At 46.4% G+C, this 25778-nt stretch overlaps 1 protein-coding gene across 4 annotated transcripts in view; it reads right to left on the bottom strand.

The window, feature by feature from the left end:
- Positions 1-265: 265 nt before the first annotated feature.
- Positions 266-25778, bottom strand: part of TSPOAP1 (TSPO associated protein 1) — a 73467-nt gene continuing 47954 nt past the window's right edge. For 2 of the 4 annotated variants that reach the window (XM_080388676.1, XM_080388678.1), the window contains 13 exons: positions 24363-24956; positions 22069-22371; positions 21605-21784; positions 17205-18329; positions 16471-16597; positions 16163-16314; positions 15822-15990; positions 13603-13674; positions 13194-13229; positions 12091-12194; positions 10060-10131; positions 8769-8897; positions 266-1612 (listed from right to left, as the gene is read on the bottom strand). In XM_080388676.1, coding sequence (XP_080244802.1) covers positions 1397-1612; positions 8769-8897; positions 10060-10131; positions 12091-12194; positions 13194-13229; positions 13603-13674; positions 15822-15990; positions 16163-16314; positions 16471-16597; positions 17205-18329; positions 21605-21784; positions 22069-22371; positions 24363-24956 — 3279 coding nt within the window. In that variant the 3' untranslated portion in view covers positions 266-1396. Of the gene's footprint in view, positions 1613-1790; positions 5693-8768; positions 8898-10059; positions 10132-12090; positions 12195-13193; positions 13233-13602; positions 13675-15821; positions 15991-16162; positions 16315-16470; positions 16598-17204; positions 18330-21604; positions 21785-22068; positions 22372-24362; positions 24957-25778 lie in introns of those variants that run through there. The other 2 variants (XM_080388677.1, XM_080388679.1) reach the window with 2 other exon arrangements.

Genomic DNA, 25778 nt, shown 5'->3' with positions numbered 1-25778 from the left:
TAACTGCGCTCAGGCACAGTGTAAGTGTAAGTGACACCCCAGCGCTTTCTCCTCCAGGATTAGGTCTCTGAAACAGGAGAGGCAAAGACCTTTCGTTCACAGCGAAGGTACCTTGCACCATGGTCACAGGAAAGGCGGGCTCCTATGTGAAGTGCTGTGAAGCATCCTCAAGCACTGGTATCATTTTCCCCTCTGCCTCCCCCTCCCCCCCCCCCTCCCCCCCAGAAGAAGCATCACTGAATCTTTTGCTTTTTTAAGGAAAATGTATTTTTGTGAAAATAGACTTTATTATAATAAAATTTGATATTAAATAAAATCATACCATGTCACCAACACTTGTGGACACTGTGCTGGCATCATTCACATACCTCACGTAACTGTCCTTCTCAAAACAAGTACCCCACTGAAACATGCAAAGAAACAAACACTGAAAAGGATAGAAACCATGTAGTACAAAACTCTCCGTGGCTTAGAAAGGGATGTGTCTTAACTCAAGGAACACATCATCTCATATGAAAATAACTGCAAACTCTCCATCCCCAGCTCTGCTCTCCAAATGTTCCAACTCAGGAGCAGCCCACTGAAACAGCCAAATAAAACTGCAAAAGAGGCAGACAATAAATAAATAAATAGATAAATAAATAGATAAATAAATAAATAAGGCAAAGTCCCCAGCCAGTGTGTGGTCAAGGTGAACCAGCCAAGAGCAGCTTACAGCAGCCCACCTTAGAGGCAGAAGTATCAACACCCTTGCGGGTATCGCTCCTTCCTCCGTGGGAGTCCTCGTGCTGAAACATGACTGAGGCAGTGTGGGATGCTCCTAGGCACAGCTGCATATTTACAGGTTTACAGTACAAATAACTCACTCATCAGCCCAGAGACAGCAAAGGGGATTCACGGGAACAAAAAAGTGCAAATTTTCTTTGCAGGAAGTGAAGGAGTTGACACAACCTCCTTTGGACCAGAGAAATACCAGGGGGTGTGTAGTACAAGGGGTCTCTTCCTAAGGGGCCGGGGCTTTGTTGGGAAAAGCCATTTAGCTAACTTACAGCCAGAATATATATTTTAAATTAAAATATTTACAGGGAACTGGTGCATTGAGGGCTGCATGAAGCAGGACACACTACGGTGGAGGTAGCTGTATCCTAGAGCTGAGGCCTCACGCCCCAGTGCCATGACACTGCGTTCAGAGCCACTGCCCATGCTGGGTGGGCACCCACAGCTGGGCTCTCAGCAGAGACCACAGCTCACAGACCCGCTGAAGAGTTTTCTCTGTTCAACATACACTTTTTCCCTATGAAAATACTCTTATCAGCTTATTGCAGAGGGCTTCTCCTGAATTTTCAGTCTCTGTGTGGACTGCACAGGCAGTCTTTACAGAACAATAAATCCCTTTTTAATTTTTCTTACTGGAACCAAGTTTTCTGAAGAGCTTTTTTCCTTTGAAGAAGAAGCCTCTCTTCTTTTTACTCTGACCAGGTACATCACTGCATTTGAGAACAGCCAGCGATGCCTGCTCTGGACACTGCTCGCCCATGACAAGGCAGGAAGGTGGTAGAGTAGGAGGAATTGGTGAGGAGTCGCTCTGGTCAACCCACCCATCTGGATTTAACTGAGTGGGAAAAAGAGAAAACAAAAGAAAAAAAAGCAGAAGTTAGAGCTAATGGAAGATATGCCAACAAAAACCTTCAGATAGAGAAGCCTGCCTTCTCCCCACCAGTCTGCCCCTCACCCTGCATGGCTCAGCTCCTCTGTGTCATTGCAGATCCAGTTAGGAACTTTCCAGTGGATTTATACTTTTTTGTACCCGCTACCCAGACCCTGCCTGAGCTCAGACATCCTGAAATTCCTTAACCTTGGGCTAAGAACAGGACAGCAGGGAAGTCCCACCGAGGACTTGGTGAAAGATGCTCCTTCACAGCTGAAGATGCTGTCAGTGAAGCACGGATGGATAGATACTGATGCATCCATGTATGCCTGCTGGCTGCCTGGGTCGGGGAAGCCTGGCGGGCTCTCAGCACACTCTAGGACACAAGGCAGGACATCAAGAAAAAAACAGCCTAATAAGAACAAGAGCTGTGCAGGACCTTCAGAAGTTCAAGGAGGCTGGCTAAGCTGGGAGGCTTCTGCAACAGTGGCCACGCTCTGTCACTGTAAGAGGAGAAATTCAGAGTCTTGTAAGGCTGCTCAGTATCCATCAGATCGAGTCGCGAGAGTGGCAAAAAGCAGAGTCTGGTGCTCTGCAGTGGCACCAATAATGGAGAAAAAGTTCATGATGGAGCAGGACACGGAGAAGTCTGGGATCAAGTGGCACACAGCAACAATATGTTCCTAAGTCATCTGAGCATTTGAGAATGTTACCTGGGATCCACAGTCCCAAACGATGCATGGTACACTGCTCCTTTTGAAAAAGGCTTATTAGAAATCAGAGAGTACCCTAGTCCTGGGCTCAGTTTCCTTTTCACAAAGTACTAGCAGCAGGTCAGTTCCCAGCAACAGCCTTCTTTCCGTGACCTCCTCTCACTGGGTTTAGGTGTCTGGACAGTGACCATTTGATCTGTCAGGGCAAGCTTTCCCAAGAAGCTGCAAAGTTCACCAGGGAAGAGGCTCTGGGTTTCTGAGGCCTAGGGGAGCATTTGTCCCACCGCCTTCTCTTCCACACAGCCTTCACAAACCAGCATCTTCCAAGCACCCAGCTGTGCATCCTGTCTTGGCATTACCCAAAACAACATGCCAGTGGCTGGAGCTGTGCCACGGAAAAGCCTTCTTCCCAGGGAAGTGGTGGAGTCACCATCCCTGGAGGTATTTAAAAGATGTGCAGATGTGGCACTTAGGGACATGGTTTAGTGGTGGACTTGGCAGTGTTGGGTTAACAGTTGGACTCAATGACCTTAAAGGTCTTTTCCAACCTAAATGATTCTACGATCCTCATCATCTCTCTGATTGGGTCCCACTAAGTCGGGGAGAGTCAAGTGCATCCCTTAAGAGTCTGTAAGTAGCCACAGGTCCAACAGGGGAGACAAGGTAGTGACACTGGCAGCAGGATGCTCTGCCTAGGGCGGAAGCATTGCTGAAGAGCAAAGGCATCAGCCCTGCACAGAAAATGTGAGAATCCCAGCAGCGGCTCGCAGCTCATCGGCAGGAGTGGATGTGCTTCAGCCCTGGTCCCACACTGTGCCTGGGGAAAGCTGCTGAACCAAGCAGGTGCACAGGTTTAGCATTACTGCCCTAACTATAGCACACTCACACTTATGTGCTGTTGGTTTATTTAACATTTCCTGGGGTCAAAAGCAGAAGCAGTAGTGCTTTATCACCCTGCTGCTGTTTCAGCACCCAACCTCCTGCGTGACAAAAGAACACAAAAAGCAGCTGTGACCTCTCCTCCCGCCACAGGCTGAAGTTATGCTGCTGTACTGCAGTCACTTCGCTCTGCTGCAGTAAGAAAGCACTTCTGGTACCAGACGAGCAAACAGCTGCTCTCTAGAGTCAGACTAAGTATGTACAATACCTGTCAAGTCAGTGTTGAGCACACAGGAGTACAGGGTTTTTAAAGAGCTCTGTCTTGGTGTGAATATATGACCCCTCCCAACCCCAGAAGGTTCAGAGTCAGCTACCTGTCTTGCAGCAATCACTTTAAACTGTCCCAGGGGACGGTGCCATCAGACTCTCTCTTACCTGAACCAGGGTCTCTGGCTATGGGAACAGAGACGTAACTCCTTTCCACCTCTTTGTTAGAGTTAAAAATACAGTGGCTGATTTTTCCTGAAAAAAATTCACACTCTATTTTCCCCTGGAAATCTTGTTCCACACACTTTCAGAGGCACTTCTGTGACTCCCCAGATACTCAGCACTGTGTTGAAAGGCCAGCTACTGCCAAGGGCATGCAGCAGAGGGCTTGATGGCACAGCCTGCCCCTTTTAAAGCTGCACTCTGCCTGCGAGGTCCACTCCTCCAACTAACGCTGCAGCATCAACTGCAATCTTTGTATCCCCTGGCAGCACACACATGCAAGGTGCAACACTTGGTGTTGATGGCTCTAGCACCAGACAGGTCTGAGAAGTCTGGAAATAAATCTGAATCAATCTAGACAAACCATTTTCAGCCAGCAGTGCAAAATGTAGGGAGGCAAAGAGAAAAAGTAAGCCAGATGACTGCTAACTTGCTAGCCTGCTAGGTTAGCTGTGTGCAAAAGTAAGAACCCCTGGGTTCTGCTCCAGAAACTATTTACGTGTGGTGCAACAAAGAATCCCTGGATAAAATGCACAAAAGCACTTGGCTAACATCAGAAGAGGTCCACTAACATGCAGTAAGTGATCTCCCCTACGAAGCTCAGGCCTTGGGCTGTCTGGCTCAGCAGCCCCAGAGGATGTGGAAGTGATGTCAAGGCTGCTGGGCAGCCAGGGCAGCGGAGGCTTGGTGCCCATACGCCACTGGAAACCATTTTTCTGGCAAAGGTGGGACAATTTCAGGGCAGATCTGAAGTGGCCCAACAAACCTTACACAATTTCTCCTTAGAGCTATGCATGAAAGACTGCATGCAAAATGAGAGGCAGGTACCCAGACCAACTCACAAATGTCACAATAATTTACTATAATAAGGATACTGCAGTATCAATGTCATTATCAAATATTGAACATTTAAAAGGAAGTGACTAGCAGTTTCCTGTCTTTGTGGCTTTAAGTCCTGCTGATTCCCAGCTGTGGTATACGATACCCAGGCAGATTTCCACACACAGAGGCACTCTCACACACAAGCATGTGCAGATATTCTCAGAAGTCTCTATATGGCAGAAAAGCAACAGAACCAGTTCATAGATTCATCTGGTAAGAGACAAATGATACTAAAATTAGGGTTTCTTCTCTAAGAGAAACATGAAGGAAAAATTGCTCTGTCAAAATCCTGATAAAAGCTATTAGGGTTGATAAATAGAAGAGCCATGTTAGTTTTCAGGGGGTGGTTTTCAGTGTTCTTAGGTATTACTGATTTGCACAACTTCAGGAAAACGTTTTATTTGAAACTAAGAAAAACACAGATTCACTCCCACTGCCCCCCAAAACCAGAAGTTTCACACACACCCCAACTTCAAAATTGTTTCTTTAAGAGTTATCAGACAGAACAATTATCCACACAAGGTTGGTTTTAGGGACTAAATGTTACTACTTTAAGTTGATGGTGTGCAGAGGGTTTTCAGGACTATACTCAGGAAGGAGTAAAATCAAGCTGAATATGGGGTGTGCTCAGTCTGAGCAGGATCTTGCAAAGGCTAAACGAAGCTTTGGCTGTTGACGTGCTTGAACAGTGGTAGAAGGACCAAGCTGAAGTACAAAGCAGGTCTTTTCTAAACCTGAATATCCAGCACAGTCCAATCATGGTCCCCAAAACCACCAGATAATTGTTCCAAACAATTGCACTTCATACACTGAACAGATCACAGCTTGTCTTGAATATAGGACCAATCTGGCAGGTAAAACTCTGCCACCAGAGGGTTTGAAGGTGGACTTGCTAGCAAAGCCCCAAACCAGCCTGTCAAACTACAAGCAAGAGAAGGAGTAAACTACAGGTGTAGGACCCTTTAATAGGCTAGGCTGGGTGGGATATTGAAGATGTCTTCTCACACAAACTTACATGGTTGCTCTCTCTCTCTCTATGTATCATTCATATCTATCACTGGACTCTTCTCTTCCTCATTCTCTGAAGAAAAAAAACCATCACGGGTGCATAATACAGGCAGAAATAAACACATAAAATCAATTAGAATCAAACACTTTCTGAAGGTGCTTTATAATCAGTCTTTGACAGAAACTGCGTATCACTGATGCAAAAATACTCCCTCAACAGCCACAGCATTACAGCAACTGCTCCAAGTTGGTAAGCATGAGTGTTTCAGGGCCCTAGCTTGCAACCATAACTTCTTGGATACTCCTTTTTGTGCTGTATGTTTTATTGCTTAAATCTAATCCCCAAATGTTGTCAGTTTGAAAGTTAAACTGCTTAACTTTTTTCAATTGCCAGCATTTTAAGATATACTCAGAAATAATTCAAAATGATCCACCTTCCCCAGTTTAATTTGGAAAGTACATTGTCCTTAACCTAAGGCCTCTGGCATAGCAGCAGGGAGAAGGGAAGTATGAAGAACAGACAGGGTAAAAACACCAAATCCAAGAAGTTACAAGTGATTTAAAAATCATTCATGATCATGCTGGAGAAGCTTCTGTTAAGATTGGAACTAGCTTTAATCCAAGTCCAAAGTTCTGTCGTGATACCATAGTGCACATGCATGCCCCTGATGTGTTAGATCTCAAGCTGGGACTGGTAAATTCGATGGGAGTCTGTTTTGCCATGCTTTCAGAAGATTCTTCTCCAGAAGCTGCCATGCATCTTTTGCCTTGGTGATTTTTTGCATTCCCCCCATCCCAAACAGTAGAAGCAAAGGTGCTTCTCTTTGTGTTGTATATGCAACAACACACTTTTACAAGCAAGTTCCTTAACTCTATGGAGTTAGTATGTCGGTGGAGTTTGGAAAGCCCCAGGCATGGCTGTATCACTGCAAGAGTTCATTCCAGCTCAGGGATGGCCCTCAGAATATGTATGTTTTACAGGAGGAGGTATTCCTTCTGCCTTACCCATCAAGTGTTCTGCCCATAGGTAGGGATGCTGTGATCGCTGTGACAGAGCCAAAAACTCAGTGGGTTCAGGTCCTGTCTCTCCTTGGCAATCACTAAACATACTTAAATGTAGTTAACTAATACAAGTTTGGTTATCAGCAGGGTAAATGTACCACTTGCAAAAGGGGGCAAACATGCCTTCCTCATTTGGAAGCTGGTAGATAGATCTGGATTGCAAAGTATAAGTAGGAGGCAGGACTGCACACATAGTTAAAGAGCGCTAAGCCAGAATAAACCAGGACAGGTATCCTGGTGAAGCAGGGGGGCAGCAGGACAGGAGGCAGTCTGTCACTACACAGAAGCAGCCAACACCAAATCATGCCTAGATAGTTAATGTGGTTTCCCACTGAAATAAAATTGGCTTAATCATCATCAACTGAATTTTCAAAGTCCCCAGACTTCAGACAACAAAGAACAGCAGTTCATGGATCAGTTGAGTACCAAAACTACCCTGTCACTCCTGACCAGCTTCCTGCTCTGCCGACCCGAAGTCAGAGCCAAACTGAAGAAAAATGGACAGGTTTGAAGGGCAGGCAAGCCTGAAACACATCTATTTTATATGGGTTTGGTTTATCACATTTGAAAGGCATTTCTGTTGAAAAAGAAAAATGGCCTGAACCATAGGAAAACAGCTTACAGCCTTAAGCATGCAGGAGTATCTGGGCCAAACTGCTGTGTCCAGGGAAACAGCCACCCACTGCTGAACCCAGCACCAGTGGAAAGCAGAGAGGAAAGCAGAGCAGCAGCAAGCGGCAGGGCAGCAAGCAGGAGCAGCTTGTACTGCCTGCTCAACAGCAGAGCAGACAGGACCTTGTTACCCTGCTCTCAAACCCTGGCAGGAACAGCCTGTGATTCCCCAGCACAGACCAGCACTTACGGGCTGGGAGGAAAGGGATCCTGAGTGTCCTAAACAGGTAAGCATAAGGGACCCAGACAGCTTCTGAGTTTAGAAGATGATCCAGCAAGCTATCCACAAACCTTATTGCTGAGACAGGCCTGTCACCTGCTCTTCAACGCATCAAGGCTGTAGTGCAGACCCTGTACCCACAAAGCCTGAAATGCCTGGAAGCAAGAGATGGGGCTGCAGGTAGAAATGGGAGGTGGGTACAGAGAAAAAGAGCCGAGCATGAAACATAGGACCAGGAATGCTGCAGAGGGCAGGAAAGCTAGGGTCACACCAGTGGTGACTTCAGCAGAGGAGGATTCAGGGCCACATCCTTAAGGACTAGCTCAAACCCAATCTGGGCCTGCTCTTACACACTTTTATAGGTCTGGCACCACTTGACAGTGTCAATAACCTCCCAAGAAGAACTGAAGGCTGAGTACATGTGAGCTGGAAACAAGCTGTGTCCCTCCCTGCCTCCCACTCTCTAGAACAACACAGCATGAGAGGTCCTGGCATGGTCAGGGAGGTGCTATGCTTTCGGTGTCACCCACTGAGGATAGACTGAACCTGGAAAATAATCCAGATCTCCTGCTTAAGCATTCATTTCAAGAGTATCAGCATCATAATGCAAGGGGTTTGTTCAACCTTTGGTTTCCCTACATCTGTGGGATGCTTTCAGAGACGTAGGATACATCCCACAGATCTGCTGGGAAACTCGCCAGTGCATTTCGGATTTATCTGTAAGCACCTCAGATGGCACTAAGATATTTCTAACTCAGGTATGTAGAAGAACATTGGTGTTTGGGTGTCGGTAACTCCAGAACTCTTTGCCATGGATGTGAGCATATCGGAGGAATTTCATGTGTCTGGGGAGCTGGCTGAACTGCTTTGCTTGCAGCAGTATTTCACCACTGACCCTTTTGTGGCTGCAAAGAATCTGCTGGTGGGACTGGAGATGCTCTTTAATCACCTGACCATAATGTGACTGAGGCTCCAGTGAATGTTGTTGCTTTGTGCCTCTTTCTGCACTACACGTAAGTCTTCAAGAAGAGCTTCTAGCGCTCCCTTCTAAACTTTTAAGCATCTCCCATGGGATGAACTGAGCTGCATGCAATAATTTCAATGATTCCATCAGATGCTGCATGCTGCGCAATGTCCAATCTCCAGTCACATCACAATTTGGATGTCTGTAGTATGCAGTGTCACACAATCTTACCTGGCTCTCAGCACTCAGCAGAAAAGCTTCTTTATCTTTTGAATGAAGTTCCTTGACCATGCCTCCATCAGAAGTTACAGCTTCCAAGAAGTTAGATGGGACAAGGCCTCTCTGCTGGTTCAGTTCTCCCTGCAAGATCAACATTCAGTTCTCCCATCAGGTTTCCTGGCTGATGGAGAAATAACAAACAGAGGAGCAGTCCCATGCAGAGAAGGCTAGGCTATGATCTGAGAGAAGCCCAGAAACACACTATGTTGGAAGGATCCTCAGCAAATTTCGTGACTCACATTCTTGCTTTGTTGTGGAACAATTCAGAGCGCAAAAATACAGAAGAGAGTAAAGGAAGAAAAGACAGCAGCAAGCCATGACAAATGTATTCTAGCAACATGGTCACTTTTACAAACTCAAAAAATTTCCACAGCTATCCTGGAAGCAACTGGAATACGACTGTGCCACAAGTTTTCTAAAGGGCTTTGATTTTCTCTGGTATTTATTTATTTTTTAAAGAATGAGGTACAATATCCTGTAGGCATTGCCTCCACGCTCACTGAGGTCCAGAGCTGCAAGCCAAACTTGGGTGTATGCCTAAAAAGTGACTCCAGTTCAACAGCAGGTGGTTGGGTGAGACAAAACAACCCCAGCCAAGTTGTTTGGCCAGCACTACAAAAGAAGTCAAACAAAACTCACAGTGATCCCCTCCAGATTCTAGCTGGAGCGGAACCTCAACTTTGATGTCTGAAGACACACCACTTTCTGTGCGGAAAAGATGGATGATCCAAGGGCCAAGGGTCATGTCTAGCATGCTGCTCACTGACAGGCACAGTCCGCAGGTATATACAGTAAATTACAACAGATACCAGTGCTTGTTGAAGTTGATACGTTGCAGTGTGGCCCAATGGTGGGCATCATAGATTTTCATTCTTATCTTACCATTTTAGCCTCCTGCCCTGGATAAGACCACGTGTCTGAGTGCTTGGTGACAAATTAACTTATAGCAGATACTGATTTAGCTGATGCATGTACAGAAAAATGCATCCCAGGCTTTGGGAAACCTGCAGTCAAGTTATGCCAAGAAATAAACTCAGAACCATTTGGATAATTGGGTTTACAGGAGAAGCATGGACTGCCAGAAACAAACTGCCCTGCATTAAGCAGATATGGGTTTATTTATTTATCATTTTTTTCAAAAGCAGAATATTTTGTTCCCCGATTTCTGCTCTCCTGCCACTAGATGGACTCCAACGATTTCAGATGTAGCCACAGGAACTTCCCAACCAACACCCATACTTACATAATAGAATCCATCATCATCCATGGACCCAAACACAGTGATAACGTCCCCGGCACTGAAAGTCAGTTCAGCCTGCAAAGAGCAAGAGAACAGCAGTTACAGGAGAAACACTGCCTGGAATTTCTCACCAGAAACACGTGGTCACCCTGGGCTGCTTGCACAATCTCATCCTGACGGAGCAAGGCCACTGTGTTAAGACTTGCAGGACCAGGAATCAAGAAAAGCAAATGAGGTGGGTAACTGCAGAATTCAGTGCTAAGGAAGCAGCTCCTAAATTAAGACAAGAGCAAAGTCTGTTTCTTATACCAAATTTTAATAAGGCTTCAAAATAGTACCCACCACCTGTTCTGGAAAGGTATGTTGAGAACAAGCTGAACAAGCACCAGAAATACGTTTCTTTAAATGTAAGTACTAAATCCCGCTCCCTTGGGTGAGCCTGTTCTGTATGCAATACTCCAGGATTAGTCACTAGTGGGAATGCATACAAATGGGAGGACTCGACCTGGAAACAGAACATTACCATGCAACACACATGATCCTTCACCATCACATCTGTCTGTCCCATCAGACACCCCGGCACACACTCCATAGAGCGTAAGACCAAAAAAAAAGGTGTAAGCAGCCTCCTCTTATGGAAGAAATCGCCCAGTTACAGCAAAAAAGCTGCTCTAAGATAAAAAAGGTGGAGTCTCCCAACAGGCCGTGTCCCATTCAGGACACACTGGCTTTATAAGCACTTCACCAAAGCATTAGCTGGAAGGGACCTACCTCTAATGTATTTACCTTATTATATCCCTAGTACTCAATTTATCTCTGGAGGCTGCAGGTTCCTCCTGTTGGCTGTGACTTTGTTCTAGCAGAAAGACACTTCTGTAGGGAACTTCACTCACAGACACACAGAATGGCACAACTGATCCTATTACATCTTGGTGCAAGTTCACAAACAGCAGCTGCAGCCTTCTAGCAGAACAGGTAACCAAATTTTCTAGGAATGTGAACAGGAGCATCTCCAACAATGCAACAGAACTGCACCAGCTTGTTTCAATAATTTGAGCTCTGTCCACAGGGAAGGTTCTAGGAAGAGCAAGTCACTGCATAAAATACAGTCATCTTCTTGTTGAGAAGGGCTCAAAAGTGTTCTTTGGCCAGATACACGTTCTCATTGTATCTCTCCCAAGGTAATCCACCATCCCTAACACACTCTGTCCTCAGCAGCAGGCTGTCTTGCTCATGAGACACCCAGTTTGGGAGGCAAGCATTACCTGAACTGTGCCACCACTTGGCTATACATTCCTTTCTGGATACAATCTGATTCCAAACGCCACGTTTATGTTTGCTCACAGTAGATTAATACTGATATGGAGGAACAGAGAACAGAGCATGCTCTAATTTAGAAAGGTATTTTGCAAAAAGGATTCTGCATTGCAATCTTTGCACCTTAAACAGACTTAACTGCAAAAATACTGTTGGGATTATATGTACGTACTGCTTGAAAAGCAAGAACTTACAGGAGTGGTCCATTAAACTGGAGCTAAATCTTCTTGTTTGAACAAAGACCTACACAGGTATTTAAAACGAAGGACATGCTCCAAGACACGCTCATCTTAAGTATCCGAAGTCCATTCAAACCCTTAAGTAGGTTCTTCCTTTTTTCCAGAGTGTGCCCTGGATCAGTGCTAACAGCCGGGGCTGCTTCCTCCTGCCCCAGATCTGTTTAGTCCTGTCTAATCACTGGAGGATGCTACAAGGCCATGAGATGCTCACATAGTTCCACTGAGACATATACTGAAAATCATTCGGGCTATATCGCTTCATATTCTTCACTGACAACTGAACTCTGTTATCAGAGAATGGATGACAGAACATATCAGCAAAGTCTACATTTAATGAATTCAGCCAACCCCTTTTTAGCAGCATTATTGCCAAGCTGTAATTGTATCTGTTTTGATCAAAGTGCCAAGTGTCTTGGGACAGAAGAAAAAAAAGAGGGGGAAAAAGACATCTATAAATGAGTGAGCAGCTGGTGGTTACCTCTACATCTGCATTCGGAGAGCTCTCCTTAGGGTTATAGTCAAAGACAGCCACCATACTTCGAGGAGTCAGCAGTTCAGCTTCCAAGTCTTGATGTTTCTGTTCTGCAGGTCAAAAATAAAACAAAATATCCTGAGCCAGAAGTTCTAAGACAAAATCCAGTATCACAGCAACTCATTCACCATTCTTGGAGCAGACCGAGCAAAGAGAATACTAGGGGGAAACTGAATGGGAGAAAGATTGTCGAGGCCCTACAGACATTTGGTAAAGCAGTTTCCTATCTCCTGTATCACCTCACAAGCACAGAAGTGGGAACATCTCCCCATTCCAGCACCTTGGTTTCCTGCCTATATATACATGCATGTTTGATTTTATGTTTTCTATTTATACACACACACATACACACACACGCAGAGGACAGCAGTCTCAAATACACATTTCTCCTCCCTCCATGCAATGATCTGCTACTGACCTACAAAATTTATCCTTCAGGTGCCACGGGAACAGCAAGAGCGCAGGACAGCACTGACCAGCAGCCCAGCCACAGTGCACAGAACTCAGCACACAGGGAAGCACAGGCCTCATCATCCAGGGAACACACTGCACTTTCTACAACCATCTGCTTGCTCAGCCCCATTACTTACAGACCTGCTCTGAGTCTACAAAAGCAAAGCCTGGTGTTACAGAAAGCACACATTGTCCAGTCCTTCATCTTATGGATTTAAACCCTGCTTCAAGTCAACATTGGAAGAGCCAACAAGAGGTGTGCAGGCTTGGCCTCTCTGGACATCAACAGATGATTGCACAGAGTGAGTGCTCTCTCAAGGGACCTTGGATTTGCTTAAAATCCAGCACCATCAGGTGAGTAAGAGATTTCCATGTGACCACATGTACCCTTCACCTTCAGGCACTCCCTGTTTAGTCAAAGTCCACTGCACCCACAACTCAATTAAAAGAACTAAAACTCTTTTTCATGAGAACAACCATGTTCTTACAGCGCTCTGAAGCAGCACTACAGGGTCTTGCATTGGCCCTTGATTGCAAAATGCATCTGTATTATGGTCATGCGCTATCTACTCATAGTTGGAAAGAGCAGTTCTCACCTGGATGAGACTTGTACGTCTCCTGTTTATCCAGCCCTACTGGGGGAAGAAAGTGTCTCATCAGTGAGAGTTCATCTTTCAACAGTGACCACATGACATAACTGACAACAATAAAAAGAACAAAGACCACGGCAGCAAACAACAGAAGCAAACCATTCATGCAACTCAAAGTCTACACCAGTAACCATGACTCAGGGACATAACAAGAAGCAGAGGTCAAGCTCCAAAACTATAAAAGACATCACTGTTGTTAAAAACTTAACACCAGCACAGGGATGGGCTCTCTTTCCACTTCCTAGCAGTCGTACAGAGACAAACAACTGAGGGTCCTGTAAGCAAGTAGTAAAAATTCAATGCAGTCTGTAATCCTATTGCAAAAATCAAAGAGGAAGCAGTGGATGACACAGACCTTTCTTGGAGCGTCTGGGTTTTGGAGGAGGGACGGTTTGGCGGCGTGGAGGTGGAGAAAATGTGCCATTTCCTTAATAAAAATCCAAAAAAGCAAATAAATAGACAAGAGAAACAGACAGTGAATGGAAAGTGAAAAGCATTTTGAAGAGTGAACAGGCAACAGAGTAGCATGACATGCCTCCCCTGGGAAGCAGACACCGATTTCTACGGGCAATGCCCAAATCTTCATTTCTCATACACGGACTCAGATGAGGCATGACCCACATCCCAAATACACATAGAAATCCATATTGCATTTATGCCCATTAGCCATACCACAGTACACATTAGACAAAATTTGCTGCGCTTTATCTTTCAGAAGCAGCATCATAAGGACAAAATAAAACCTTATACGGTTAACAACTGAAAAACGCCGGGTGAGGTGCACCCCCAACTCACTCGGGTGAGACAAGATCTGGGGAGGTCTCTAGCTAAAGCTTCTGCCCTGAACAGGGCCACTACTGGACGAGTCTCCGGAGGAGTGTGCAGGAAGAGCTCCCAGAGCAACCCCTCCAAGGCATTTTCTTAGTTATGAGGCTGCAAGACTGGTTTATGGCAGCAGGAAAACAACAGAGGTACATACAGCCCAGATGCCTAAGGCAACAAGGTTTACTCTCTGCACACATGCCTAAGGTACGCCTTTTTCCCTACCACCACAGTCCTGAAAACTTTCAAACCCACTATGATTCATGAAGTCTCAGAGCTAGTAAGTTCCTTTATTCTTCCAAGAGTACACAGTGGGACAGAGAGCCTTGTGTATCCCCACAGGGACAAAGGCCACCACAGGCATCTAGCCATCTCTGGGCACCAGAGGGTACATGCAGGAGAAACATTATGAATGCCTCAAGTGTGAGAAAGACTTACTCAAATCTCTCCTCTCCCTAGACATGAGAGAGGCCAAAGGACAAACACCTACCAGAAAGATCACACAGCCACAAAGTGAAAGCAACAGGCTCCATGGACCCCTTTGCTCTTCAGGATCAACCTTCCAGAGACCCACATTTAGCTGGGCACTGTCAGCCCTTAGCCTCTAGGGCTGGATACTGGGTCTCACTGCAGGGAAATGGAAACAAGTTGGATTGCTTCTTTTTCTCTTGAGGGTTTTTTTTTGTTTTGTTTTGTTTTGTTGGTTGGTTAGGTTTTTTTCCTCCACTGCCTGTGAGGAATTGACACAGTCAATGTCAGGGCTTACCTTTGCCATCAGACCCTCACTTGTGCTGTTGTACTCTGCTGACCTGGTAGGGAAAGAGTGGCCAGCCAAAACAAGAATTTCTTCTTGTTTTGGCAAGCGGAACAAGTCACACCATTGCCACTGGTAGCACAGAGTACACACAGAGGTGCAGGATGAGAGATGGTAGGGACAAGGGACAGGCATTGGGACACCAGTATGTTGACAGCAGTCTTGGGGCAGCTCACAGCCACTGAACGGCAGTCTAACTCAGCCTGAGCTGTGATGACTGCACATCCCAGGGAAGGTTCCTCTCCTCCCTCTGACTACACAAGTGGGAAGAAACCATAAAGTCTCTGCAGTGCACAAAACACTGAACCGTGTACTTCAGGGAGTGAGTAAGGAGGAATCGAAGGACCAGGTCTGCTCCTTGTACACTCCTGACTGCCTACCTTGCTGTCTCACACCCTTCCTTCCCTTTCCCCATGAGTCTCTCCCCATCCTCCTCCATTCTGAAGTCACAGATTCTGTCACTCAAGAGCAGGGTCACCCCTGTGGGTTCAAATACAGACTCACAAAGCAAAGGAGAGAACACGGAAGTGAAAACTCTTGCTCACATCCTTCAGCTGCTCTTCAAACTTTTTTGTTTCCCCTTCTCCAGCGAGAATCAGCCTCACACAATCCATGCTGAGTTCGCAGGCACAATCCTCAAGCACAGGAGCAGCTCCTCCAGCAGCTGCAAATGCAGCCTTGGGCAGCACTGTGCTGCAGCAGAGTCAGGTATGAACTGCAGCCTCAGGACACCTGCCTCCCTCATCCATCAAGACCTCCCTGCTTGCTACTGCAATAACCACTAAACAAGCCTTCAGATCCTGGGGACCAGCCCTGGAGATTGTTGTGGTAGGCTGCACCGGCCACACAGCTTGACAGCATGACTGAGCTTTCCACATGTCAGCAAAGAAGCATGCTGACAATAGCACAGCACGGACGTAATAAAGGAGATACAGTACCTATGCTCTCCATTGGGGTGTCGGCAGGCAGGAATCCTTGCTTTAGGAGCTGCTTCTTGATTTCGTTATTCTCCACCTGGACTTCTGAAACCATGTTGCATGGAATGTACCCCTCCCTTCCTGCACATTCACCCCTGTAAAAGCCATCAGCATCCTTGTCTCCACATACCTGCAAGGAGAAAAGACAGGCCAGACTGTTTACGCTACAGTGACTGAGCTGCAAGGAGAAAGGAGAAAGGGAAGCTAAGGAAACACCCAAGATGAAATCCCAAGGTTCATGCTGTCCCTGGAACATCAGATGGATCCATAGAGAGTAGACGTTTAGTACAGTGTCCTCTTACTTTCAGGATCTGTCCCTCCTTAAATGGGAGCTCCTCTTCTGCTGCATCAGGGTTAGGAGACATAGAAACAGGATCGTAGTCAAAGAGTGCCACAAATACTCTAATGCCATCATCTTTAACAGAGGTTTCTGAAGCAGTGCTCCTTGCAGGACCTGCGCGCAGACAGGGGACACACCAGAGATAACGTCAGCACCATCCTCCCGCCATAGCCCTGCACGGCTCAAATACTGCCTACTGGCCTCTTCCCTGCCATTTCCAATAGCTGCCCTCTCTCCTGCTGCCCAGCTCTCTCCTCCTTGCCCACTCACCTGGACTAGACAGTAAAGGTTTCTGCATTTGGCTTCTTCTTACGCTCTTGTTCCCTCTTCTGCTGGGAGCCTGCCAGGTGGCTGTGCCAGGCAGTTCCTGGCCCCTAGGATCTTTATTACCGGACGCCTGCAACAGGAACCACCAGAGAGTTAGTAGCAGCCTCTGCCTTCCAACTCACGTGAACAGTGCTCAGCCCAAACGCACTCCACAAAGAGCAGCGCATCCAAATGCAACATTCCTCTTCAGGGACAATCTAGAGCTGAAAATACCAAGGAAGTAGGAAAACAGAACTAAGTACAGGCAGGCACCCTGCCAGGCACCAGTGACAATCCCCTCGGTGAGCGTGAGGACACAGCAAAGGGCATTTCAAGGGGAGGCAATGACATTACAGTCATCATCTACACAGAGCTTTCACAAATCAGCTTATTTCACCAGGGATTTTCATCTGGGTCTCACAGCCTCCTGCCATGGGGAGGAAGACCCAGTGAGAAAAGGAATACTGCATCGGTGACACTTGGTCAGTTAGCAGGAAAAGCAGAAGCAGGTAATACAAGAAAAGCCACGGAGCAGCACAGAACTACAGAATCTCTCTGATTTTTCTTCCAGACAATCCTAGAGGGTCCTTTCTCTGGACAACACTGAACAAAGCAAGATACAGGCAGGCCAGGGAAGCAGAGGGAAGCTAATGCCACTGCAAGCTGCTTCAAAGCCAGAATAGGAAAAGTCACCCAACCCTTTTGTGCAAGGAGGTGCTACGTATCCCCTTCGAAGGATGTTCGAGCCTCCTTCTCCAGCCAGGTGACTTACAGTCCAGCTCCCAGCCCTGCTCCTCAGAACTGCTCTCACATCTCAGTGCTTCGTTCTCCTGGCAGAACAACCGCAGGCGCCGGCTCGGAGACCCAGCCCACTCCATCCCCTGCTCTTCCATCATCTCCAGTCTGGTCAGGTCCCTCCTGCCATCCGTGTGGGCAACCTCAGATTGACTGGAGCAATCACTCCAGTCCCCCTGACAGCTCTGGGACCTTTCTGGCCACAGCCTGCTCTCAGGGGGGGATGCACAGACTGAATCCTGATCATCTTCGGAGTCATATTCAATGTCTATTTCCAGGCTCCTGGGGCTGGAGCAGTGTGTTGCCGTCACAGCAGGTTCTGCAAACCCTGAAACCACTGCTTTCGTGTGGTTTTTTCGTAAGGTGGCTTGTCTGGCACGACTGTACATATCAAACCCCTCCTTACCACCAGCACTGCTCACAATGTTCAGCTCTTCCCTGAGGCTAGGAGCTCTGTATAACCCACCTCCCATCTGACTGCAGTTGCCCAGCAGACGACTGCAGTGCTCTGTTAAATCATTCTGTCTCCTCCTACCCATCTCAGGCCGACTCCGGATCTTCTCTCGGTAATTATTTCCCTTCTTGCTCCAAGCAGGACTTGCCCCAGTCCCAGACTTCGGATCGTTCTCCTGGTAGCCCCAGTTCCAGTTTGCCTTCTTCTGACTCCAGACCAGCTGGACAAAAGCAGGATTTGCATGGGCAGCATCCCCTCTGCTCTCCTTAATGTCATGCTCCTCCTGTGGAGTCTGAGCAGACAGATCTGTGGAGGTGTTACTCCCATCTGCCTTTAGAAATGGCTCCTTGACACTGAGCACCTTCTCTGTTCTTCCTGAATGGTGGGTAAGTGTTTCCAAGGAGTCTTGAGGGTCTGCCTTTTCCTCCATAACACACTTCTCATCTTCATCTTCATCCTCATCCTCAGTCACTTCAGGGATGCTAAACAATTTCTTGCTGTGGTTCTTCTGAAGCGGGAGCTCCAGTATCCTCTCCAGAATCTCCTCATCGCTGTCAGTATCACAAAGATCCATCTGTACCCAGCCCCCGAGAAAAGCCACAGCCAGGACAAGCAAAGGAAAAAAGAGAGGAAATAAACATTAAAAAGAGAGGCAAAGTTACAGCTGATTCCCTCCCAGCACAGCAGGATGGAGCAGCGACGGTGGTCTGCAGCAAAGCAAGGGTAGGAAGCAAAAGAGAGCAATGGGTCTTCGGGCAAAAGACAATTAGATGAACTAGCAATGCAGCGGAAAGCGAGAAAGGCCAATGCATGGAAGAGCTCCCTCCCAGCCTCTGCCCCTACACACACAGCTATCTGCAACACCTTTCATCCTGCCCACTTGATTCCCCACAGCTTCAGCATCCCCTGGGATGGGAAGATGGGGCAGGAAAGGCACAGTTCCTCCGTGGACGTTTGCTGCAAGTTAGAGCTGACTGGGTTCCTCCATTCACAGGGATGAGTCTCACAGCCTGTGGTCACACAAGGACCCACAGTCTTCCCTTACCTCTCTGTCCTCGCACTCGAACAGAACAAAGTGACCCTGTGCAGCAAGACATCCCTTAGAGATGTTGCTGCTACAGGAGGCCCTTCCCATCATCTGTCAAGCTCCAGCTCTACAGTAGTTTACTGTCTGCAAATCCAGGTGAACAGAGTTGCCACAAATACACATGAAAATCCTTTACCTGAAAAGGGTCACACAGACATGTACTTCACTTGCAGCAGGGCAAGACCCTGCCAGGTTATATAAAACTTCTGGTCAAACACTGCTGAATTTTAAAGTTTGTCTTGGAACAACTATAGAATTTATGTTTTTGTCTCTTACTACATTTATACTAAAATAAAAAAGGTGGAATCCCAGATGCATAGTGTAATTTAGATTGAAAGATACCTCTGGAGGTCTCTTGTTCAACTTCCCTGACAATTTATACCATGACATGTTCTAAAACCATCTGCAAATAGTTTACAAAGCATATGTAGCTGCTTTTGTTTTACACTACATTCAAGAGCAGGCCTGTTCAGAGATAATTAAAAACTGAACCACAGTGGGGGGAAAAAAACAGGCAGTTGTAAGCTGCCTACTAATTATTCCAACCTCCATAATTTTTTCCAAGCAAAAGCTGGTCCTGAATTATGTTTAGAATTTGTTGAAGGGGCCTCCAGAGGTCTCCAGTTCAATCTCCTAATTGCAGCAGGACTGCTGCCAACAGTAAATCAGCCGAGGGCTTTACAACACCAAAGAACGGAGATTCTCCACCGCTCTGGGGACCTGTCCCAAGGCTGCACCATCCTCCTGGGAAAGAAGTTTTGTACTCATCTCCAACACGAACCTCCCAAAAAGCAGCTCATGACTGCCACCTCTTTTTATATCACCTGCCATGAACAAGACAACTTTGGCTCTCTCACCTTTTAACCAACCTTCAAACAGTTGTAGGAAGCTACAAGATCTCCCACTAGCCTCTGTGACAGACCAAAAAAGCTCAGCTTCCTCAGATTCTCTTTACAGGGCATGTGCTCTAGGCTCCTACCTTGTTAGCACCCATTAGGGATATGCAAAATTCATAGATGCAACCATAAAATAATCCACTCTTATTTTAGCTGTTTACAAAAATGTGGGTTTTGATTTGAGTTTTAATACAATAAAAAGATTCAGAAATTAAACAACTTATTTGAGGTTAAACATTTTAAAAGCAGCACCCCTCCATTCTTTCATGCCCCAAATCCTGAAAGAGTTGGGTGAGGAGTCTTGAGATATGTTACTAAATAGAATTCTAGAAAACAGCCCTGCTGAGACCTGGCCCACTTCAGTCACCATCTTCCCTCACTCTACAAGGTAGCGTTGGGAGCTCTGTGGCCTAAAGCTTCCTGCTCTTGATGCCCTCTCCCCATTCAGCATCTTGTCATGATCACACCCTCAACTTGTCCCTGCCAGAACAGAAAAAAAATAGCACTTTTTCAGATCAAGCAGCACCAGTTTGCTCAACTCAACAAGATGTCCATGGGGTTTCAGTGTTCCTTTTGCAGAAAAAAAACCACACAAAAAAAAAAAAAACAACAAAAAAGCCCAAGCCAAAAACATTCAGGCCAATAAAACATCCAGGAAAAAAAAGAGACAAAAAACAGCATTCTTGACTGTTCTTGTTTCCTCTTTTCTCCTTCCAGGAAAACTCTTTTTCTTCCATTTTTTCCCCCAGTGCAATCCCAACAACTGGAAGCCCTTTCAACAACACCTTCCCAGGCAGCCCCAGCATCTCCAGGCACAAGGCTCTCCTGGGACTCCTGACACACTGCAGTGCAGGTCCAACCTCCCCACCTGGGAAGCAGAACCCCCATCAGAAGGAGAAAAGGAGCAGCAGCAAATGTACTCCAGAATCATTACACTGTCTGCTATTGATCATCTAAAGCCCACCAGTCCCATCCCGTCCATGCTGCAGGCTAGCAGCTATCCAGGTCAGCAAAAACAAACCACATGTGTTCTTTGGTCATGTGAAAAAAACCAAACAAGGATGCTTTCTTGCTATATACAGGCATATCACATTTCTGGCAAATCTTTCTAATATCTCCGTCATTCAGCCTCAATACTTTCCCTCATGTACATTCACCTCAACTGCTGTAATTTGTATGATTACATACCACTTTCCAGTCATGCAGTTTTAAGCACATTGCCTGTCACAGATGCATTACAACACACTAACTAGATTTAGCTGTTTGAACTTACAACATGAATTAACATGATCGCTCACAGTTCCAACTCAATCAGTATTTCCTCACTTGCAACATCTGAGCTGCAAAGCCACGGCTCCACCCCTACAAGCCATCCATTCCTACAGAGAGCACCAAGGTCTACGCAAAATAATCTACACTAAGTTACTCGCATTCAGGAGTGCTTGCAGGACTGAGGACAAAATATTACATGCCTGTTTTGCCTTAGGAGGGAAGGTGGGTTGGTACAGGATCTACAGATGGGTGGACTTTACAGATTCCTATGTGTTCACTGTTTATGTCTATATTAAGAACTTGATCAATAGGATTGATTTTTAACTCTGGGTTCTAAAGTTCATACTACATTGTGTGTTTTTCCAACTAATTAAACCCTGGGTACATCCATTACATATAAACACCCTTTCCCCTCACAAATAACTTGTATTTTTACTAGCTTAAGACAACACTCATAGTAAAAGCAGAGCAGGCAGGAACTTAGCCAAGCACTGCTGAGAGCGCTGGGCACAGACCAGTACCTCCTCCTGTGAACTGATGATATGGGATGGCTGCATTGGCGCTCCCCGCAAGCATGACTCTGCTAAAAGTTACCTTTTCCCCGTTCTCCCGGTAACATGGCTCTCTCTGGTCCCATTTCTTCTCTTCCAGAGCTTCTGAAGACAGTTCATCTTCTTCCTCCTCTTCCAAAATATCTGAAAGGTCAGAACTACGGCTGTGCTCAGCAAAAAGGGTCAGCTGTCGTCTTCCCATTTCGGATATTTTTTCTTCTTGCTATTGAAAAGCAAAACAGATTTCTTCAGTCCTCTCAGGCACTCTATTTCAGCAATAAAGTAGCATTTTACCTTTTTCTAGTACATATACAGCTGAAGTATGGCAGGAAATAAATTGGGCAGCACCCAATGCAGCAATTGGCATGGGTGCACACACACAGAACTGACAGACACGTTTTATAGCCTGCAGAAGAACAGTACTGCATAAGGCTGTAAAACCTAAGGGTGTCAAATACAATCCACACCCCTCCATAGGCAGAGACATTCACCCAAGGTTAAACAAACCTCTCTTTTCACTCTGGACATTTCTTTGATCACTTCCTTGCCAAGGGACAATCTCGAGATCTCCTGGCAGCTGCTCCCACTCATGCTTGCATCTCTGAAGGTGCCATCTGTCCCCTCAGCCTGGCTGGGGGAGGGCAGAGGCTCTGGGCTCAAGTGTTTCTCCTTTATCTCTTTTTCTTTTTCAGCACTGAGACCTTTCGGTGACTCTTCCACAGAGCATGCATGGCAGGTCTCCATACGTATCTTCAGACTGCTGTTAGATGGACTTTCCAGTTCTGATGCTTTGGTTACAGATTGTTCTGCCTGGGAAACAAACGAAAAAAAAGGTCACCACGAAGAAACCTGGAGGAGGTATCACACAATACTTGTGCACCAAAATGGGGCCCTTGCCACCCCAAACTCTCTGAAACACTGTGCATTCTGTGCTGTCGGCACATGAATATTTTGGCAGGCAATTTGCAGCTGGGAAGGTTGGCCAGCCCTGGAACAAGCCCCTCTCTGCCATTAGCTGCAAGTACACACAAGGTATTTCCACTGCTGCAGCTCTGGCCACTGCATGTGGCTCATGTAAGCCACAGAAGTGTATTGACAATAACTAGTTTTACGGCAGCAAGAAGAGCCCAAGCTATATAAAAAGGTCATTTCCCACTCTTATCTGCCAGAGGAATGTCCTACACACCAGCTTGCAGGTTAGCTTGAGCTGGAGGTGAGGACATTACCCCAGCACTTCTGGGAGCTGTGAAGAGAAGGGGAATTAATGAAGAACATACACAGAGAATACAACTGCACAGATTCATGGTTAGATCACCTAGTTGGATTACAGAAATTTTAAATTTTCATGTTTTCCAGTTGGTTCAGTCTGGTGTTTAAGAAAACCTCTGGGAGACGGAGGAGTGGAACCCCAAGAACAAGGAGGGTAAGGCAGGTGGGGGCCTTCATCAGCCACCCCTTTCTCTAACCCTCACTCTAGAATATGACAGCCTCCCCTGTATTTTGCAATGGAGAACAACCTTGTCCCTATTTACAAAGTGTGCTCTGTATGTATTTACAGGATCAGACCCCTAGGGAGATTTACACACTGCAGTGTCTAGTTTCCAAATGTTCACTGGGCTCAGGCAAAAGCCAGACAGGTCTAGATCTCATGTGTCATCTGACAGCTAGGATCTTTCTGCCCTGTTTCTCTTTGTTGACAGCCAAGTGAAGACACACATCTCCAAGCAAGGAGGATGATGTGCATCCTGGAAGCACCCATTTTGCTCCACCGACTACAAAGGAGGCAAAGCAACCCATCCACGTTAGCCACCTACACCAGACATCTAAATATGTGCAAACAAATCACAACAACTGACCTGAGGTACTGTGAGCAGAAAATGACCAGGGATTGAAGAATGACGATTTAAATTTTGGACTCAACATCTCAATTCTTCTGTGTATTTACCTAGCCTTTGGTTTTGGGCCCACACAGCTGTCGATACTCCAGTAATTATCAGAAGTCTTCCCTGCTTTTGTCTAACTCTGAGCCTTCGCAAGCTCACATTGCCATAATTAATAAAGTCATGCTGACTTTAACAGTTTGAAGCACTCCCTGTGCTCCCTGAAGTCCCTGATGTCACAGGTCAGAATGGGAAAAAGATCCTTTTTCCTGATATAATGCATCACACACAAACAGGACCCACTTTCCTCTTGTCACAGAGCGAGCAGCTTATAGGTCATTTACCTGTTTTCTTATGAGGCTCTCGGACATCCTCACCACTGTCCTAGGAAAGCCCTGAAAGCACTCACCCACCCTACAGGATTCCAAATACCCAATGTCAGGACAACTTGCCAGCTCTTCTCCAGACACGGCTATGTTGGTGTGAAGTCCACTAAGGTGCTCCACTGTGCTGAAGTGGCTCTACTCTGCCTCACACAAACCCACTAGACTGGAGAAGACCCCTTCAAGTCAGAGAACACAGTGTTTGGAATAAGAATAGCAGTGCCAGACTAACACTGACATCATCATCAGTGGGAACATCCTTTTCACCTTCTCTCTCTGATGAATTCTTGCTTTCCTGACTCTATTCCTGATCACATGTGTGTGCAAGCAGATCAAGCGGAGAGCTTCATCTGCTCTTCCAGGTACACAACAGCAGACAGTACTCCCTGACTGTTTGCCAACCACTGGATGATGACCCAAAGGCAACGGTGTGTCACAGAAAGAGAAACATGCTCACTAGCATTTTCTTCCATTCCCCAAAATGATCCATTCTCCTTCCCAGCACATTTGGTACTGGGCAGGAGATGTAAGCACTTACCTGCACCTCCATCCCCTCACCCAGGCCTTGCGATTCTGCTTCCCTTGAAGCGACAGGCTCTGTGCCCTCACAGGGGAGCACTGTCCTGCCAGCTTGCTGAGGAGGCACAGTCAGGCATTTCTTGTCTTGTGCAGTGTCTGATCCTTGTGGGGAAGCATCTAAAACCTGCACCAAGGAAGCACTGGGAGAGGAGAGGTGCGGCGGTGAAGAGGCTTCCTCTGGCAGAGATCGTACTGAGCTGTCATGGCTGGAGGAGTGATCAGTCAATTTGGCATCTGAGCTATCAGCAGGAACTTTTTGTCGATGCAGGAGTGCAGCTGTCTGGCGTGTGGGTGGGCTGCGTGCAGGCAGAGAGCCCCTGGGCTCTCCACGGGGCAGTCTAGAGGTAAAAGTGGTAGAAACAGCAGAATCTGAAGGTGAAGAGTGGTGAGAGGCTCGCAGCAAGACCGAGGAAATCTGGGCTGGAACTGAATCCACTGACTCCCCATACAGAGACATCGTTCTCACAGAAACCTCCCGGCACACCTGGAACATCTGAAGCTGGGACAAGTCCACCAGGACACTCCCAGCCGTTGGAGAAGTAACTTCTATTGCCTGCAAGCAAAAAAATAGGGAGTAATTATTTACTGTGCACAGCTCAGCCCTTCTGAGAATGACAATTCCTGAACACAAAGTTAACGAAAGACCCCAAAGCTCTTGAGAGCAGGCATACAGAATTCTCACCCTTCTGCACAATATCAGGGAAGAATGAACAGCAAAGGTAAATTGTTACCACAACCATTTGAGAAACTGAATATTCTATAAAACATGACTATTCCCTCCTACACCAGGTTTTAACTCTTCTTGTTCCCTACACTTTAAAAAAGCTATCTCTTTTTCTGGCCTCTCTTTTGCCTACCTTCTCGGACTCCTTTTCTGACCTATGTAACGAAAAAGCATTTCCACAATAGAAGAGCAATCATCCAACACAGCACCACTCTGTTTTGCACTCTGCTCCTTTGAACAGTTGTGCCTTGCCTCTCCCATGGCCAATAGCACAACATCCTATATGCAGAAGACTGCAGGCCACTTTTAATACAGAATATCTTTGGAGGTTCTTTACCAGTATTCATACAGGACCCTGGGGTGTCTGTATACCTCCCTCTTTTCCCTCTTTGCCTGTCCTTAATATAAAAAATGGCTAGAGAACCCATAGTCCAGAGATAAGCCCCAAGTGGTGGCAAGGTTGAGTACTTGTACTTGTACTCTCTCCATGTGCTATGGACTCATTGAGCTCGTCGTTTCCCAAAGGATCAAGCTAGTGCTTAGGGTGTGACAGAGGCGGCTGACACTAATTGTCCTGTTTTCCTAGTGAAGGGTCCTGCCACAGGAACTTTCCTAGCTTACTTATATCAAAACCACATCAAAAATCTGGAT

This window comes from Falco punctatus, assembly GCF_963210335.1.
Source record: "Falco punctatus genome assembly, chromosome: 1".
In the NCBI taxonomy this organism is placed as follows: domain Eukaryota; kingdom Metazoa; phylum Chordata; class Aves; order Falconiformes; family Falconidae; genus Falco; species Falco punctatus.
The sequence above is the reverse complement of the archived record's forward strand: the minus strand, read 5'-3'. Positions and strand labels throughout refer to the sequence as shown.